General features: G+C 44.6%; 1 protein-coding gene across 1 annotated transcript; it reads left to right on the forward strand.

Moving 5' to 3' along the window:
* The first annotated feature begins 5,758 nt into the window (after window positions 1-5,758).
* On the forward strand, window positions 5,759-9,087 carry LOC130360778 (protein spinster homolog 1-like). The gene is made up of 2 exons (XM_056563347.1): window positions 5,759-5,889; window positions 7,510-9,087. Exon 2 carries the CDS (start codon window positions 7,535-7,537, stop codon window positions 9,047-9,049), a length of 1,515 nt encoding a protein of 504 aa, XP_056419322.1. The 5' UTR covers window positions 5,759-5,889; window positions 7,510-7,534; the 3' UTR covers window positions 9,050-9,087.
* The last annotated feature ends 7,772 nt before the right edge of the window (window positions 9,088-16,859 follow it).

Consider the following 16,859-nt stretch of genomic DNA (forward strand, 5'->3'; position numbering starts at 1 on the left):
CTGTACCCTGAATATAATCCTGCCACACACTGTACCCTGAATATAATCCTGCCACACACTGTACCCTGAATATAATACTGCCACACACTGTACCATGAATAGAATACTGCCATACACTGTACCCACTAAATATAATACTGCTATTCACTGTACCTACTAAATATAATACTTCCCCACACTGTACCCTAAATATAATACTGCCAGACACTGTAACCTGAATATAATACTGCTGTACACTGTACCCACTAAATATAATACTGCTATACACTGTATCCACTAAATATAATCCTGCCACACACTGTAACCTGAATATAATACTGCCACACACTGTACCCTGAATATAATACTGCTATACACTGTGCCCACTAAATATAATCCTGCCACACACCGTACTCTGAATATAATACTGCTATACACTGTACCCTGAATATAATACTGCTATACACTGTACTCACTAAATATAATCCTGCCACACACTGTACCCTGAATATAATACTGCTATACACTGTACCCACTAAATATAATCCTGCCACACACTATACCCACTAAATATAATACCTCTTATCCTCTGTGTCCTCATCATTCCTCATCACCCCCATAACCCCTGCCAAACCTCTCCTCAACACTACTATAACCACCCCCGCACCTCTCCTCATCGCTACTATAACCCCCTGCACCTCTCCTCATCACTACTATAACCCCCCACACCTCTCCTCATCACTACTATAACCCCCCCGCACCTCTCCTCATCACTACTATAACCCCCCCAGGCACCTCTCATCACTACTATAACCCCCCCACACCTCTCCTCATCACTACTATAACCCCCCCAGGCACCTCTCATCACTACTATAACCCCCCCACACCTCTCCTCATCATTACTATAACCCCCCCACACCTCTCCTCATCACTATTATAACCCCCCGCACCTCTCCTTATCACTACTATAACCCCCCCACACCTCTCCTCATCACTACTATAACCCCCACACCTCTCCTCATCACTACTATAACCCCCCGCACCTCTCCTCATCACTACTATAACCCCCCACACCTCTCCTCATCACTACTATAACCCCCCACACCTCTCCTCATCACTACTATAATCCCCCTGCACCTCTCCTCATCACTACTATAACCCCCCCTGCATCTCTCACCACCCCCATAACACCCCCCTGCACCTCTCTTCACCCCCATAACACCCTCCTGCACCTCTTATCACCCCCATAACCCCCCCTGCACCTCTCATCACCCCATAACACCCCCCTCTCATCACCCCCATAACACCCCCTGCACCTCTCATCACCCCCATAACACCCCCTGCACCTCTCATCACTCCCATAACCCCCCTGCATCTCTCATCACCCCCATAACCCCCCTGCATCTCTCATCACTCCCATAACCCCCCCTGCATCACTCATCACCCCCATAACCCCCCTCTCATCACCCCCATAACCCCCCTGCATTTCTCATCACCCCCATAACCCCCCTGCATCTCTCATCACCCCCATAACCCCCCTGCATCTCTCATCACCCCCATAACCCCCCCTCTCATCACCCCCATAACACCCCCCTGCACCTCTCATCACCCCCATAACCCCCCTGCACCTCTCATCACCCCATAACCTCCCCATGCACCTCTCATCACCCCCATAACACCCCCTGCACCTCTCATCACCCCCATAACACCCCCCTGCACCTCTCATTATCCCCCATAACCCCCCTCTCATCACCCCTATAACACCCCAAGCACCTGTTCCCCTGCACCTCTCATCACCATTGTAGTCTGCAAACAACATAGCCCCCATCCAACCCCCCCCCCCCCCCGTTCACTTACCCTGCCGGGGTTCGGTGCAGCTGCTGCTCCTGTCACAGTGTTCCACTGCACGGGGAGGATCCGTCGGGAGGCTGCTGGACTGGAGATCGCGCCGGGACAGGTCAGGTGACTGGAGTAGACGTGCGTGCCTGCGCGGGGCACGTCGACTCCCATCAGCCCCTGGCCTGTCCGGCCCTGCCGTACTTCTTAAAGGGGTAGTCCAGTGGTGAAAAACTTATCCCCTATCCTAAGGATAGGGGATAAGTTTGAGATCGCGGGGGGTCCGACCGCTGGGGCCCCCTGCGATCTCTCTGTACGGGGCCCCGGCTCTCCGCCAAGATAGCGGATAGCGCTTCGGCTCTGCCATAGAGTTGTATTGAGGGGGCGTGTCGGCCGCCGCCTCGTGCGGAGGTCGACACGCCCCCTTCCCGCGGGCTGTCGGGGCTCCGTACAGGAGATCGCAGGGGGCCCCAGCGGTCGGACCCCCCGCGATCTGCAACTTATCCCCTATCCTTAGGATAGGGGATAAGTTGCTCACCACTGAATCACCACTGGACTACTCCTTTAAGGGGCCTGCGCCCTAGAAAGAGCGGGCCTCATAGTCCTGCGGGCCCCCCAGACTATGAGGCCCGGTCATAGTTCTGACAGGTACCCAGCCAGGAGTCAGTGAGTGACAGTCGCAGTCACTCACTGACTAGCCGGGAAAAAAAAGTACAGGGACGTCCGGGCCTCCCTGAAGCTCCGGGCCCCATACAAGTGTATGGGTTTACCCCCTGATGGTGGCCCTGTGCACTGGGTCCGATGGTAGGACCGGCCCAGCATGAGAGGGCGGGCCCCCTCACACGCTGGGCCCCTGTGCAGCTGAACCTGCTGCACAGGCGATATGTCCGCCCCTGCTCAAGAGTAAGAGCGCACTATGTACATCTGAAGCCTAAATTGGTGATTTGCACAGGGGTGGCTAATTTTACAGCGGTTCTGACATAAACACAAAAAAATGAATACGACATGTGACTCCATTTTGGTAACTACACCCCTCACGGAATGTAACAAGGGGTATGTTGAGCCTTAACACCCCACAGGTGTTTGACAAATTTTCGTTAAAGTTGGATGGGAAAATGAAAAAATATATTTTTTTCACTAAAATGCTGGTGTTACCCTAAATTTTTCATTTTCACAAGGGAAAATAGGAAAAAAGCCCCCCAAAAATGTGTAACCCCATTTCTCTGAGTAAGAAAATACCCCAAATGCGGATGTAAAGTTCTCGACGGGTGAACTACAATGCTCAGAAGAGAGGGAGCGCCATTGGGATTTTGAAGAGAAAATGTGTGCGGAATTGAGGGCCACGTGTGTTTACAAAGCCCCTATAGTGCCAGAACAATGGACCCCCCAACATGTGACCCCATTTTGGAAACTACACCCCTCATGTAATGTAATAAGGGGTACAGTGAGCATGTACGCCCCACAGGTGTTAATTTGCTCAGCCCACTGTTCCAAAGATCTGTCAAATGCCTGTGGGGTGTAAATACTCACTGCACCCCTTATTAAATTCTGTAAGGGGTATAGTTTCCAAAATGGGGTCACATGCGGGGGGGGTCCACTGTTCTGGCACCACGGGGGGCTTTGTAAACGCACATGGCCCCTGGCTACCATTCCAAATATATTCACTCTTCAAAAGCTCAATGGCGCTCCTTCTCTTCTGAGCATTGTAGTTCGACCGCAGGGCACTTGACGTCCACACATGGGGTATTTCCATACTCAGAAGAAATGAGGTCACAAATTTTGCAGGGTATTTTCTGCTATTAACCCTTGCAAAAATGTGAAGTTTGGGGGGAAACACACATTTTAGTAAAAAAAAAAAAAAAAATTTTTTTACATATGCAAAAGTCGTGAAACCCCTGTGGGGTATTAAGGCTCACTTCATTCCTTGTTACGTTCCCCAAGGGGTCTAGTTTCCAAAATGGTATGCCATGTGTTTTTTTTTTGCTGTTCTGGCACCATAGGGGCTTCCTAAATGCGACATGCCCCCGACCAAAATTTGCTCTCAAAAAGCCAAATACGACTCCTTCTCTTCTGAGCATTGTAGTTCACCCGCAGTGCACTTCAGGTCAACTTATGGGGTACCTCCATGCTCAGAAGAGATGGGGTTACACATTTGGGGGTATTTTCTGCTATTAACCCTTGCAAAAATTAAAAATTTGCGGGGAAACACACATTTTAGCGAATTTTTTTTTTTTTTACATATGCAAAAGTCGTGAAACACCTGTGGGGTATTAAGGCTCACTTAATTCCTTGTTACGTTCCTCAAGGGGTCTAGTTTCCAAAATGGTATGCCATGTGTTTTTTTTGTGCTGTTTTGGCACCCTAGGGGCTTCCTAAAGGTGACATGCCCCCCAAAAACCATTTCAGAAAAACGTACTCTCTAAAATCCCCTTTCCGCTCCTTCGCTTCTGAGCCCTCTATTGCGCCCGTCGAACACTTTACATAGACATATGAGGTATGTGCTTACTCGAGAGAAATTGGGCTACAAATACTAGTATAAACTATCTCCTTTTACCCCTTGTAAAAATTCAAAAATTGGGTCTACAAGAACATGCAAGTGTAAAAAATGAAGATTGTCAATTTTCTCCTTCACTTTGCTGCTATTCCTATGAAACACCTAAAGGGTTAAAACGCTGACTTAATGTCATTTTTTAATACTTTGGGGGTTGAAGTTTTTATAATGGGGTCTTTTATGGGGTATTTCTAATATGAAGACCCTTCAAATCCACTTCAAACCTGAACTTGTCCCAGAAAAATAGTGAGTTTGAAAATTTTGTGAAAAACTGGGCGTTGCCCAAGACAGGTGTCGTCAGAGAGGACTTAGACAGAAAAGAACAACCTTAACTTCAGAAGGTCATAAATACTGAAAGGATTAAGATTTTTTAATAGAAGTAATTTACAAATCTGTTTAACTTTCTGGAGCCAGTTGATATATAAAAAAAAGTTTTGGCCTGGAATACCCCTTTAAGTCCCAGGATGCCCTTGTTCCTAGTGGGGTTAAAAGGTCAAAAGATTAAAATATATAAACTAAGAAGACATTGTGAAGTACGGGGATATACTCGGCAAGCCTGGAGAAATATTTTTCTAAAATATGTTTTTATGTACTTGATGTATTTCTAGGTGTATATTAATATATATATATATATATATATATATATATATATATATATATATATATATATATATCAAAGAAGAAAGCAGCACTCCTAAAGCGTGAGTAGGTGCCTCCAGCTAGGATCCGGGTCCAGGATCCTGCATACGTAGTTCCAGGGAAAATGCTGTGGCACTCAAGGTATGGTAAAAAAATGAAAACTATTTATTCATCCCAAATGTGCAAAGAGCAAGTGGCTTGATAATGATGGTGTGAGACCATTGAAACGTTGCTCTTTGCACATTTGGGATGAATAAATAGTTTTCATTTTTTCACCATACCTTGAGTGCCACAGCATTTTCCTTGGAACTACGTATGCAGGATCCTGGACACGGACCCTAACTGGAGGCACCTAATCACGCTTGGAACTATATATATATATATATATATATATATATATATATATATATATATACACAAATCAAAAAATATGTTGCAGTCTTTTGTAATACCTTTTTTAATGGACTAACAGAATTTTGTAGAGACAAGCTTTCAGGATTCCTCCCTTTATCAAGTCCAATAGTCAAGGACTAATGATCAAAGGACTTTATAAATTATCAGGGAGGAATCCCAAAAATTTGTCTCTACAAAATTCTGTTAGTCCAATAAAAAAGGTATTACAATCTGCATCACTGGACTAATAAGGCTACTCACATTTACTATACAGATATACACATACCTGAAGATGGTTTAGAACCTTGTGATGTCACACATGCTTGTGATGATGTCACCGTAAGCTGTACAAGGAGGTGCGCGCCGGCTGCAGTCTCTTCAGTGTGTTTTGCATTCACAACCTGTGGTGCAAAGTGTTTGTTAGAGAGTTTCTATTTGCGATAGAGAATTCAAGATTTTGACCGTTCCTTGTCTGAAGAGAGAACCACAAGGTAAGTCTCAGCCTCTTCTATTCATACATACACAGGGCTTTTTGTTTGACAGTTTTTTTTTATTGCTGTTGCTTTTTTTTTAGCAAAAAAAAAACAAGAAATTAATTTCCAAAAGAAATAACAAAAGTTATATTCCTCATAGCATTGTGACAATACTTGGCTTAGGCATTAAACATAATAAAACGCACAGATAGTATCATGACCAGAACTTTTTCTTGCAAAACTGCTAAAATGCAATTATGCCCAAAAAAGCCCCCAAGAAAAAGAGTCCTAATTCATGAAGTTCTAAAAGATATAAGTCTATGAGAAAGATTTGGTGGTGTAGTAAAAGAATGACAGAAAGATTAGGGCAGAAATATAATAAGTATATAATAGAATTCTGTGTGTACTAACAATAGAAATACTCCGGATACTCCGAAAGGGAAAATTTTCAAATCAACTAGTGGCAGAAAGTCATATAGGGTACGATAGATCCCAATGAGATGGGGTAGGTTCATTATTAGTAAATGTATATAGCAGGATAGCCCAATTGTATCTACAGTATGAAGTTCACATGGCCCAGTGACCATACAGCCAAGCCCTTATAATCCGCCATTACTAGGACAGGTTCAGGATTGTCAGATATTACTATGACCGGAGAGGTTCAGGTTTTTCAGATATTACTAGGACCGGACAGGTTCAGGGTTATCAGATATTACTAGGACCGGACAGATTCAGGGTTATCAGATATTACTAGGACCGGACAGGTTCAGGGTTGTCAGATATTACTAGGACCGGACAGATTCAGGGTTATCAGATATTACTATGACCGGAGAGGTTCCGGTTTATCAGATATTACTAGGAGCGGACAGGTTCAGGGTTATCAGATATTACTAGGACCGGACAGGTTCAGGGTTATCAGATATTACTAGGACCGGACAGGTTCAGGGTTATCAGATATTACTAGGACCGGTCAGGTTCAGGGTTATCAGATATTACTAGGACCGGACAGAATCAGGGTTGTCAGATATTACTAGGACCGGACAGGTTCAGGGTTATCAGATATTACTAGGACCGGACAGGTTCAGGGTTATCAGATATTACTAGGACCGGACAGGTGCAGGGCTATCAGATATTACTAGGACAGGACAGGTTCAGGGTTATCAGATATTACTAGGACCGGACAGGTTCAGGGTTACCAGATATTACTAGGACCGGACATGTTCAGGGTTATCAGATATTACTAGGACCGGACAGGTTCAGGGTTATCAGATATTACTAGGACCGGACAGGTTCAGGGTTATCAGATATTACTAGGACCGGACAGGTGCAGGGTTATCAGATATTACTAGGACCGGACAGGTGCAGGGTTATCAGATATTACTAGGACCGGACAGGTTCAGGGTTATCAGATATTACTAGGACCGGACAGGTTCAGGGTTATCAGACATTGGTAACCTCAGGGAAGATGTCTCCATATAAAACACTTGTAGAGAAGTGTCTTCTTCTGAGGCTGCGATGGTCTTAGTGTTATCTTGTGGTTCTGTGCTGGACATTTCTGCTTTGTATGAAGGATCTATTGTATAATGACAGGAATGATGACATGTTGTCTAATGTGTTCACTTATCTCTCTCTCTCTAGTGTTTTCAGGCTCTAACCTGTGACCATGGCCTCTCCACAAGACCCATTGCTGAAGGAGGAGGAAGAAGCAATGGAGGACCATAGTGATATGGATGTAGAAAAGGGCGATATCCCTGAGAGGCAGAACCTGCCATCTCTAAGCGTGATGTCCACCGCACGTTCCATCATCACCGTAGTGATCCTCGCCTTTGTTAATTTGCTCATCTATGCAAATCGCTCCAGCGTGGCGGGGGTGCTGCCTTATATACAGAAAGCATATGACACCAATGCTAGTCTGTCCGGCTTATTGAATACATTGTTCATTGGAAGCTACGTGCTGGTCGCACCAATTGCCGGATATTTGGGCGACCACTGTAATAAGAAATATACTGTTTGCACAGGAGTCATCGTTTGGCTGAGCATGACACTTACCCTGTCATTCATCCCTGACGGGTACTTCCTGCTCTTCCTGCTGACGAGTGGACTGGTTGGAGCCGGAGAGGCGACTTTCTGCACCATCGCCCCCTCCATCATTGCAGACCTTTTTACAAGTGACCAGCGGACCCGCATGCTGAACGTGTTTTACTCCGTCATACCTGTAGGCTGCGGACTAGGATACATCATCGGGCCCAAAGTGACTGATGCAGCAAGGGGCGATTGGCACTGGGCATTTCGGGTAACCCCTGGCCTGGGCCTCATAGCTGTGGCTTTGATGATTTTGGTCACAAAGGAGCTTCCAAGAACGACTACAAACGGGAAGAAGAACAACAAATCCCAGAAGTTTGCCAAATGGGCGACAGATCTGAAAAAACTATTTAAAAATCGAAGCTTCATGTTAACCACCATGGGATCGACGGCTGTATCCTTCATAGTGGGAGCCATAGGTGTATGGGGTCCGTCATACCTGACCCACGCACGAACACTCCTACAAGAGAAGGACCCTTGCCGTGCTGAACCGTGTGACTATCACGACATCCTAATATTTGGTGTGGTTACAGTCGTTTCCGGCATTCTGGGAGTTGTAGCAGGGACGGAGATAAGTAAAAGATATCGCAAATCCAACCCACGGGCAGACCCACTTGTGTGTGGATGCGCAATGATGCTCTCCGCCCCTTTTCTTCTGTTGGCATTGACTTTTGGCAACATCAGCCTCGTTGCCACCAACATCTTCATCTTCATCGGAGAGACGCTTCTGTCAGTAAATTTCACCCTCATATCTGACATTATACTAAAAGTAGTAACTCCGTGGAGGAGATCTTCAGCCCTGGCCGTGCAGATGACAATCTATCACCTCCTAGGTGACGCCGGCAGCCCGTACCTCATTGGCCTGATATCTGACACCTACGAACGAGGATATGCCAAATCCCCTCTTCTGAAATACCGCAGCCTGGAGTATGCCCTCATGACCTGCACCATAATGGCAGTCATCGGAGGGGCCTTCTTCATGGCCACGGCCCTATATATAGAGAGGGACGAAAAAGAAGCAGAGATGGAATCAGAACCTCCGTCATCCTCCTCCTCCTCACTGCTTCCTGCCGATGAGGACCGTGCTTCAGACTGAGGAAAAGTCATTGCTTACTTTTATCTCGTTTACTTCATTAAAATAAATTAAGAAAAAAATAACTGCATTTGTTCTATGTTCCACTTTACCCCTTATTCTTGTTCCTTCTCTGTGCAAAGAGGAACAAGGGAATCACTGTTAGAGCCCTACAAAATGACCTTCAGTAGGCCACTGGTGTGCAAACTTTTGACCAAACTGTCAGAAACAGACTCCATGAGGCTCGGTTTCCAGACAGGTTTCTTTTCTGGTGTTTTTTGGAGAATTGCCACTGCAGTTTTTTGAGCCAACACCAGAAGTGTATTCAGAAGATATGGGAAATATAAAGGAAAAGACTTATACTTCTCCTTTCTACTGGGTCCACTTCTGACTTCTGCTCAAAAAATCCAGTTGCAGTTTTAAAAAAAAATGCCTGAAAAAACCTGTGTGGAATCCTAGCCTAAGGTTCTCATGGGAACGTGACCTCCTCCTTTTTCCTGTTGAAGTGTTAACCCCTTAAGGACCAAGCACTTATGAGTACGTCCCTGCACCCTGGGTCTTAAGGACCAGGCACGTACTCATATGTCAGTGGGAATTTCGGTTCCTGCCGCGCACCGGGCGGGGACCAGACCGGGGTGACTGCTGATATCGATCAGCAGTCACCCCGCGCAAATGCCCAGGGGGGTCATCAGACCCCCCCATGTCGGCAATCGGCGCAAATCGCAAGTGAATTCACACTTGCGATTTGCGCGATTCCGGGTCATTACGGGTCTATGGTGACCCGGTGATCCGGAATATAAGGGGGATCGCAGGTGTCTAAGACACCCACAATCCCCCTGAAGAGATAGGAGTGAGGTGGCAGGGGTGCCACCCCTCCTATCCCTGCTATTGGTGGTCTAGACGCGACCACCAATAGCAGTCTTGCCCACCCACAATAGGCGGGGCAGAACGGGTAAAACGAAGAGGACCGACGGCAGAAGATCCACTTACCGATCCAGAGGCTGCGGGCGACGATCGGCGTCGGAGATCGGCGGGCGGCGATGTCGTGCAGCAGGCTCCCCGGATCCGACGGAAGTCGGTAAGTTGCCTAGCAACATCTGGAGGGCTGCATTCCGAGACCACTATATAGTGGTCTCTATACTGTAGCACTCCAGATGTTGCAAAACTACAACTCCCAGCATGCCCAGACAGCTGTTTGGGCATGGTGGGAGTTGTAGTTTGCAACAGCTGGAGGGCTACAGTTTGAAACCACTATATGGTAGTCTCTGAACTATAGCCCACCAGATATTGCAAAACTGCAACTCCTAGCATGCCCACACAACTGTTTGCTGTCTGGGCAAGCTGGGATTTGTAGTTTTGCAGCATCTGGAGGGCCACAGTTTGCAGTGGTCTCTATACTGTAGCTCTCCAGAGGTTGCAAATCCCAGCATGCTGGGAGTTGTAGTTGCGATCCCACCAGCTGTTGCATAACTACATCTCCCAGCATGCCCTTCGGTGATCAGTACATGCTGGGAGTTGTAGTTTTGCAACAGCTGGAGGCACACTGGTTGGAAAATATTGAGTTAGATAACAGAACCTAACTGAAGGTTTTCCAACCAGTGTGCCTCCAGATTTTGCAAAAGTACAACTCCCAGCCTGCATGGTCTGTCAGTACATGCTGGGAGTTGTAGTTTTGAAACAGCTGGAGGTTTGCCCCCCCATGTGAACGTACAGGGTACATTCACACAGGCAGGCTTACAGTAAGTTTTCTGCTTCAAGTATGAGCTGCGGCAAATTTTTCGCCGCAGTGCAAACTTCTAGCAGGGAACTCACTGTAAACATCCGCCAGTGTGAATGTACCCTAAAAACACTACACTACACTAACACATAATAAAGGGTAAAACACAACATATACACCCCCTTAAACTGCCCCCCCCCCAAATAAAAATAAAAAAAAACGTATTGTACGGCAGTGTTTCCAAAACGGAGCCTCCAGCTGTTGAAAAACAACAACTCCCAGCATTTCTGGACAGCCACTGACTGTCCAGGCATGCTGGGAGTTTAGCAACAGCTTGAGGCACCCTGTTTGGGAATCACTGGCGTAGAATACCCCTATATCCACCCTATGCAATCCCAAATTAAGTCCTCAAATGCGCATGGCGCTCTCTCACTTCGGAGTCCTGTCGTATTTCAAGGAAACAGTTTAGTGCCACATATGGGGTATGCTCGTACTTGGGAGAAATTGCACTACAAGTTTTGGGGGACTTTTTCTCCTTTTACCCCTTATGAAAAGGAAAAGTTGGGGTCTACACCAGCCTGTTAGTGTAAAAAAAATTTTTTTACACTAACATGCTGGTGTTGCCCTTTACTTTTTATTTTCACAAGAGGTAAAAGGAATAAAGGAGCCCCAAAATTTGTAACGCAATTTCTCCTGAGTACGGAAATACCCCAGATGTGGGCGTAAAATGATCTGCGGGCGCATAACAAGGCTCAAGAGTAAGAGCGCACTATGTACATCTGAAGCCTAAATTGGTGATTTGCACAGGGGTGGCTAATTTTACAGCGGTTCTGACACAAACACAAAAAAATGAATACGACATGTGACTCCATTTTGGAAACTACACCCCTCACGGAATGTAACAAGGGGTATGTTGAGCCTTAACACCCCACAGGTGTTTGAAAAATTTTCGTTAAAGTTGGATGGGAAAATGAAAAAATATATTTTTTTCACTAAAATGCTGGTGTTACCCTAAATTTTTCATTTTCACAAGGGAAAATAGGAAAAAAGCCCCCCAAAAATGTGTAACCCCATTTCTCTGAGTAAGAAAATACCCCAAATGCGGATGTAAAGTGCTCGACGGGTGAACTACAATGCTCAGAAGAGAGGGAGCGCCATTGCGATTTTGAAGAGAAAATGTGTGCGGAATTGAGGGCCACGTGTGTTTACAAAGCCCCTATAGTGCCAGAACAATGGACCCCCCAACATGTGACCCCATTTTGGAAACTACACCCCTCATGTAATGTAATAAGGGGTACAGTGAGCATGTACGCCCCACAGGTGTTCATTTGCTCAGCCCACTGTTCCAAAGATCTGTCAAATGCCTGTGGGGTGTAAATACTCACTGCACCCCTTATTAAATTCTGTAAGGGGTATAGTTTCCAAAATGGGGTCACATGCGGGGGGTGGGGTCCACTGTTCTGGCACCACGGGGGGCTTTGTAAACGCACATGGCCCCTGACTACCATTCCAAACAAATTCACTCTTCAAAAGCTCAATGGCGCTCCTTCTCTTCTGAGCATTGTAGTTCGACCGCAGGGCACTTGACGTCCACACATGGGGTATTTCCATACTCAGAAGAAATGGGGTTACAAATTTTGCAGGGTATTTTCTGCTATTAACCCTTGCAAAAATGTGAAGTTTGGGGGGAAACACACATTTTAGTGAAAAAAAAAAATTTTTTTTTTACATATGCAAAAGTCGTGAAACCCCTGTGGGGTATTAAGGCTCACTTCATTCCTTGTTACGTTCCCCAAGGGGTCTAGTTTCCAAAATGGTATGCCATGTGTTTTTTTTTTTGCTGTTCTGGCACCATAGGGGCTTCCTAAATGCGACATGCCCCCGACCAAAATTTGCTCTCAAAAAGCCAAATACGACTCCTTCTCTTCTGAGCATTGTAGTTCACCCGCAGTGCACTTCAGGTCAACTTATGGGGTACCTCCATGCTCAGAAGAGATGGGGTTACACATTTGGGGGGTATTTTCTGCTATTAACCCTTGCAAAAATTAAAAATTTGCGGGGAAACACACATTTTAGCGATTTTTTTTTTTTACATATGCAAAAGTCGTGAAACACCTGTGGGGTATTAAGGCTCACTTAATTCCTTGTTACGTTCCTCAAGGGGTCTAGTTTCCAAAATGGTATGCCATGTGTTTTTTTTGTGCTGTTTTGGCACCCTAGGGGCTTCCTAAAGGTGACATGCCCCCCAAAAACCATTTCAGAAAAACGTACTCTCCAAAATCCCCTTTCCGCTCCTTCGCTGCTGAGCCCTCTATTGCGCCCGTTGAACACTTTACATAGACATATGAGGTATGTGCTTACTCGAGAGAAATTGGGCTACAAATACTAGTATAAACTTTCTCCTTTTACCCCTTGTAAAAATTCAAAAATTGGGTCTACAAGAACATGCAAGTTTAAAAAATGAACATTGTCAATTTTCTCCTTCACTTTGCTGCTATTCCTATGAAACACCTAAAGGGTTAAAACGCTGACTTAATGTCATTTTTTAATACTTTGGGGGTTGAAGTTTTTATAATGGGGTCTTTTATGGGGTATTTCTAATATGAAGACCCTTCAAATCCACATCAAACCTGAACTTGTCCCAGAAAAATAGTGAGTTTGAAAATTTTGTGAAAAATTGGAAAATTGCTGCTGAACTTTGAAGCCCTCTGATGTCTTCCAAAAGTAAAAACTTGTCAATTTTATGATGCAAACATAAAGTAGACATGTGAATTAAAAAAAAATTATTTAAAATATCCATTTTCCTTACAAGCAGAGAGCTTCAAAGTTAGAAAAATGCTAAATTTTCAATTTTTTCATAAAATTTTGGGATTTTTCACCAAGAAAGGATGCAAGTTACCACAAAAAATTACCACTATGTTAAAGTAGAATATGTCACTGAAAAACAAACTCGAAATCAGAATGATAACTAAAAGCATTCCAGAGTTATTAATGTTTAAAGTGACAGTGGTCAGATGTTCAAAAAACTCTCTGGTCCTAAGGTGTAAAATGGCCTGGTCCTTAAGGGGTTAAGGGGCCCCACCCATATATGCATTTATACTATTTATACTGACCCCATATTCATACCCCTACTGTGATCCCATTCACAAATAATGTTTCTTGGTACCCCCACTTATTACTAAATCCCCCTGTATCCCTATGTAATGTCTCACTGTGCCTCCATACAGTTACAGTGTCCCTGTGCCTCTTTATTGTAATAGTGCCCAACCCCTGTTCCTCTTTATTATAATTGTGCCCACTGTGTTTTTTTTAAATTAAAATAATGCCCTCCCCTGTTCATCTTAATTATAATAGTTACTGTTCCCCATCTCTTTATTATAATAGTTTCCCCATTTATTATAACGTGCTCACCCTTTCCCTATTTATTTTAATAGTGCCCCTCTTTTCCTCTATATTATAATAGTGCCCTCCCCAGTTCCTGTTTATTATAATATTTCTTCCCATTCCTCTTTATTGTAATAGTGTCCCCTGTTCCTCTTTAGTATAATAGTGCACCCCCATGTTCCTATTATTATAATTGTGCCCCCCTTCATTCCTCTTTATTATAATAGTGCCACCTCCTATGGAGTGCTTGCGGCGTCTTCTGCCCTACAGCGCTTACCGGATACGCTGCTCTGTTGTGCCAGGCGGGGATGCGATCCGCCTAGCAGGACGTGCCCGTCCGCGGATCGCATCCTGTCCCACTCACCTGTCCCGATCTCCTGCTGGGTCCCGGTGCGCGCGGCCCCGCTCTCTAGGGCGCGCTCGCGCCGGGGCTCTCAGATTTAAAGGGCCAGCGCACCGCTAATTGGTGCCTGGCCCAATCACCCTAATTAGCTTCCATCTGCTCCATGTATATAAAAACCCACTTCCCCTTCCTGTCCTGGCCGGATCTTGTTGCCTTAGTGCCCTGAGAAAACGTTTTGTGTATCCCAAGCCTGTGTATCCAGACCCTTGCCGTTGCCCCTGACTACGACCATTTGCTGCCTGCCTTACCTTCTGCTACGTCCAACCTTGCTCTTGCCTTGTCCCTGTGTACCGCGCCTGTCTCAGCTGTCAGTGGGGTTCAGTCGCTATCGGGTGGAACGACCTGGGGGTTACCTGCCGCTGCAAGTCCATCCCGCTTTGCGGCGGGCTCTGGTGAATACCAGTAACCCCTTAGATTCCGTTCCCCTGGTACGGCCCACGCCATCACCTCACTGACACAGAGGATCCACCTCCAGTGTCCTCGCTGCATACCAGTCCGGATCCTGACACCACCCTCTGTTCCTCTGTATTATAAAAATGCTTCCCCCTGTTCCTCTTTTTTATTATAGTGTTGCCCCCTGTTCCTCTTTATTGAAATAGTGTCACCCCTGTTCCACTTTATTATAATAGCTGTTTCCCTGTTCCTCTTTATCATAATACTGTTCCCCCTGTTCCTCTTTATTATATTAGTGCTCCTCCTGTCCTTTTTCATTATAATAGGGCCCCATGTTCCGTTCCTCTTTATTGTAACAGTGCCCCCCCTGTTCCTCTTAAATATAATGATGCCTTCATCATTCCTTTTTATTATAATAGTGTTGCCCCCTGTTCCTTTTTATTATAAAAGTGTTGCCTCCTATTCCTCTTTATTGTAATAGTGTTGCCCCTGTTCCTCTTTTTTTTATTTTTATATAGTACTCCCCCGTTCCTTTTTATTATAATAGTACCCCCTCCTGCTCATCTTTATTGTATTAGGGCCCCTCGTTCCTCTTCATTATAATAGTGCCCCCCATTTCTCTTTATTATAATAGTACCTCCCCCTGTTCCTCTTCATTATAATAGGGCCTCACTGTTCTTCTTTATTATAATAGTGCTCTCCCCATTCCTCTCTATTATATTACTGCTGCCCCTGTTCCTCTTCATTATAATAGTACCCACCTGTTCCTCTTTATTAAAATAGTACCCCCCTGTTACTCTTTATTATTTGTAACACCCCATGGGTGTGGACCCACTGTGCCACAAATGGCAGCTAGGCAGGATGGGGCAAAACTGACACTTAAAGGGGTACTCCGGTGGAATTTTTTTTTTTTTAAATCAACTGGGGCTAGAAAGTCTGGTGCTTTAAATCAACTGGTGCTTAACAGATTTGTAAATTACTTCTATTAAAAAATCTGAATCCTTCCAGAACTTATTAGCTGCTGAATACTACAGAAGAATTCTTTACTTTTTGGAACACAGTGCTCTCTACTGACATCTCTGTCCATTTTAAGAACTGTCTAGAGTAGGAGAAAATCCCCATAGCAAACATTTGCTGCTCTGGACAGTTCCTAAAATGGACAGAGATGAAAGCAGAGAGCACTGTGCTCATGATGTCAGCAGAGAGCTCTGTGTTCCAAAAAGAAAATAATTTCCTCTGTAGTATTCAGCAGCTAATAAGTACTGGAAGGATTGAGATTTTTTAATAGAAGTAATCTGTTTAACTTTCTGGCACCAGTTGATTTAAAAAAAAAAAAGTTTTCCACCGGAGTACCCCTTTAACCCCTTATGGCCTTAAGGACCAGAGCGTTTTTTGCACATCTGACCACTGTCACTTTAAACATGAATAACTGTGGAATGCTATTAGTTATCATTTTGATTTCGAGATATTTTTTTTGTGACATATTCTACTTTAACATAGTAGTACATTTTTGTAGTAACTTGCATCCTTTCTTGGTGAAAAATCCCAAAATTTTATGAAAAATGTGAAAATTTTGCATTTTTCTAACTTTGAAGCTTTCTGCTTGTAGGGAAAATGTATATTACGAATACATTTTATTTTTATTCACATATACAATATGTCTGCTTTATGTTTACATCATAAAATTGACATGTTTTTACTTTTGGAAGAAACCAGAAGGCTTCAAAGTTCAGCAGCAATTTTCCAATTTTTCACAAAATTTTCAAACTCGATATTTTTCAGGGACCAGTTCAGTTTTGAAGTGGATTTGAAGGGTTTTCTTATTAGAAATACCCCATAAATGACCCCATTATAAAAACTACATCCCCCAAAGTATTCAAAATGACATTCAGTCAGCGTTTTAACCCTTTAGGTGTTTCACAGGAATAGCATCAAAG

The sequence above is a fragment of the Hyla sarda genome, chromosome 3 (genome assembly GCF_029499605.1).
Source record: "Hyla sarda isolate aHylSar1 chromosome 3, aHylSar1.hap1, whole genome shotgun sequence".
Taxonomy (NCBI): domain Eukaryota; kingdom Metazoa; phylum Chordata; class Amphibia; order Anura; family Hylidae; genus Hyla; species Hyla sarda.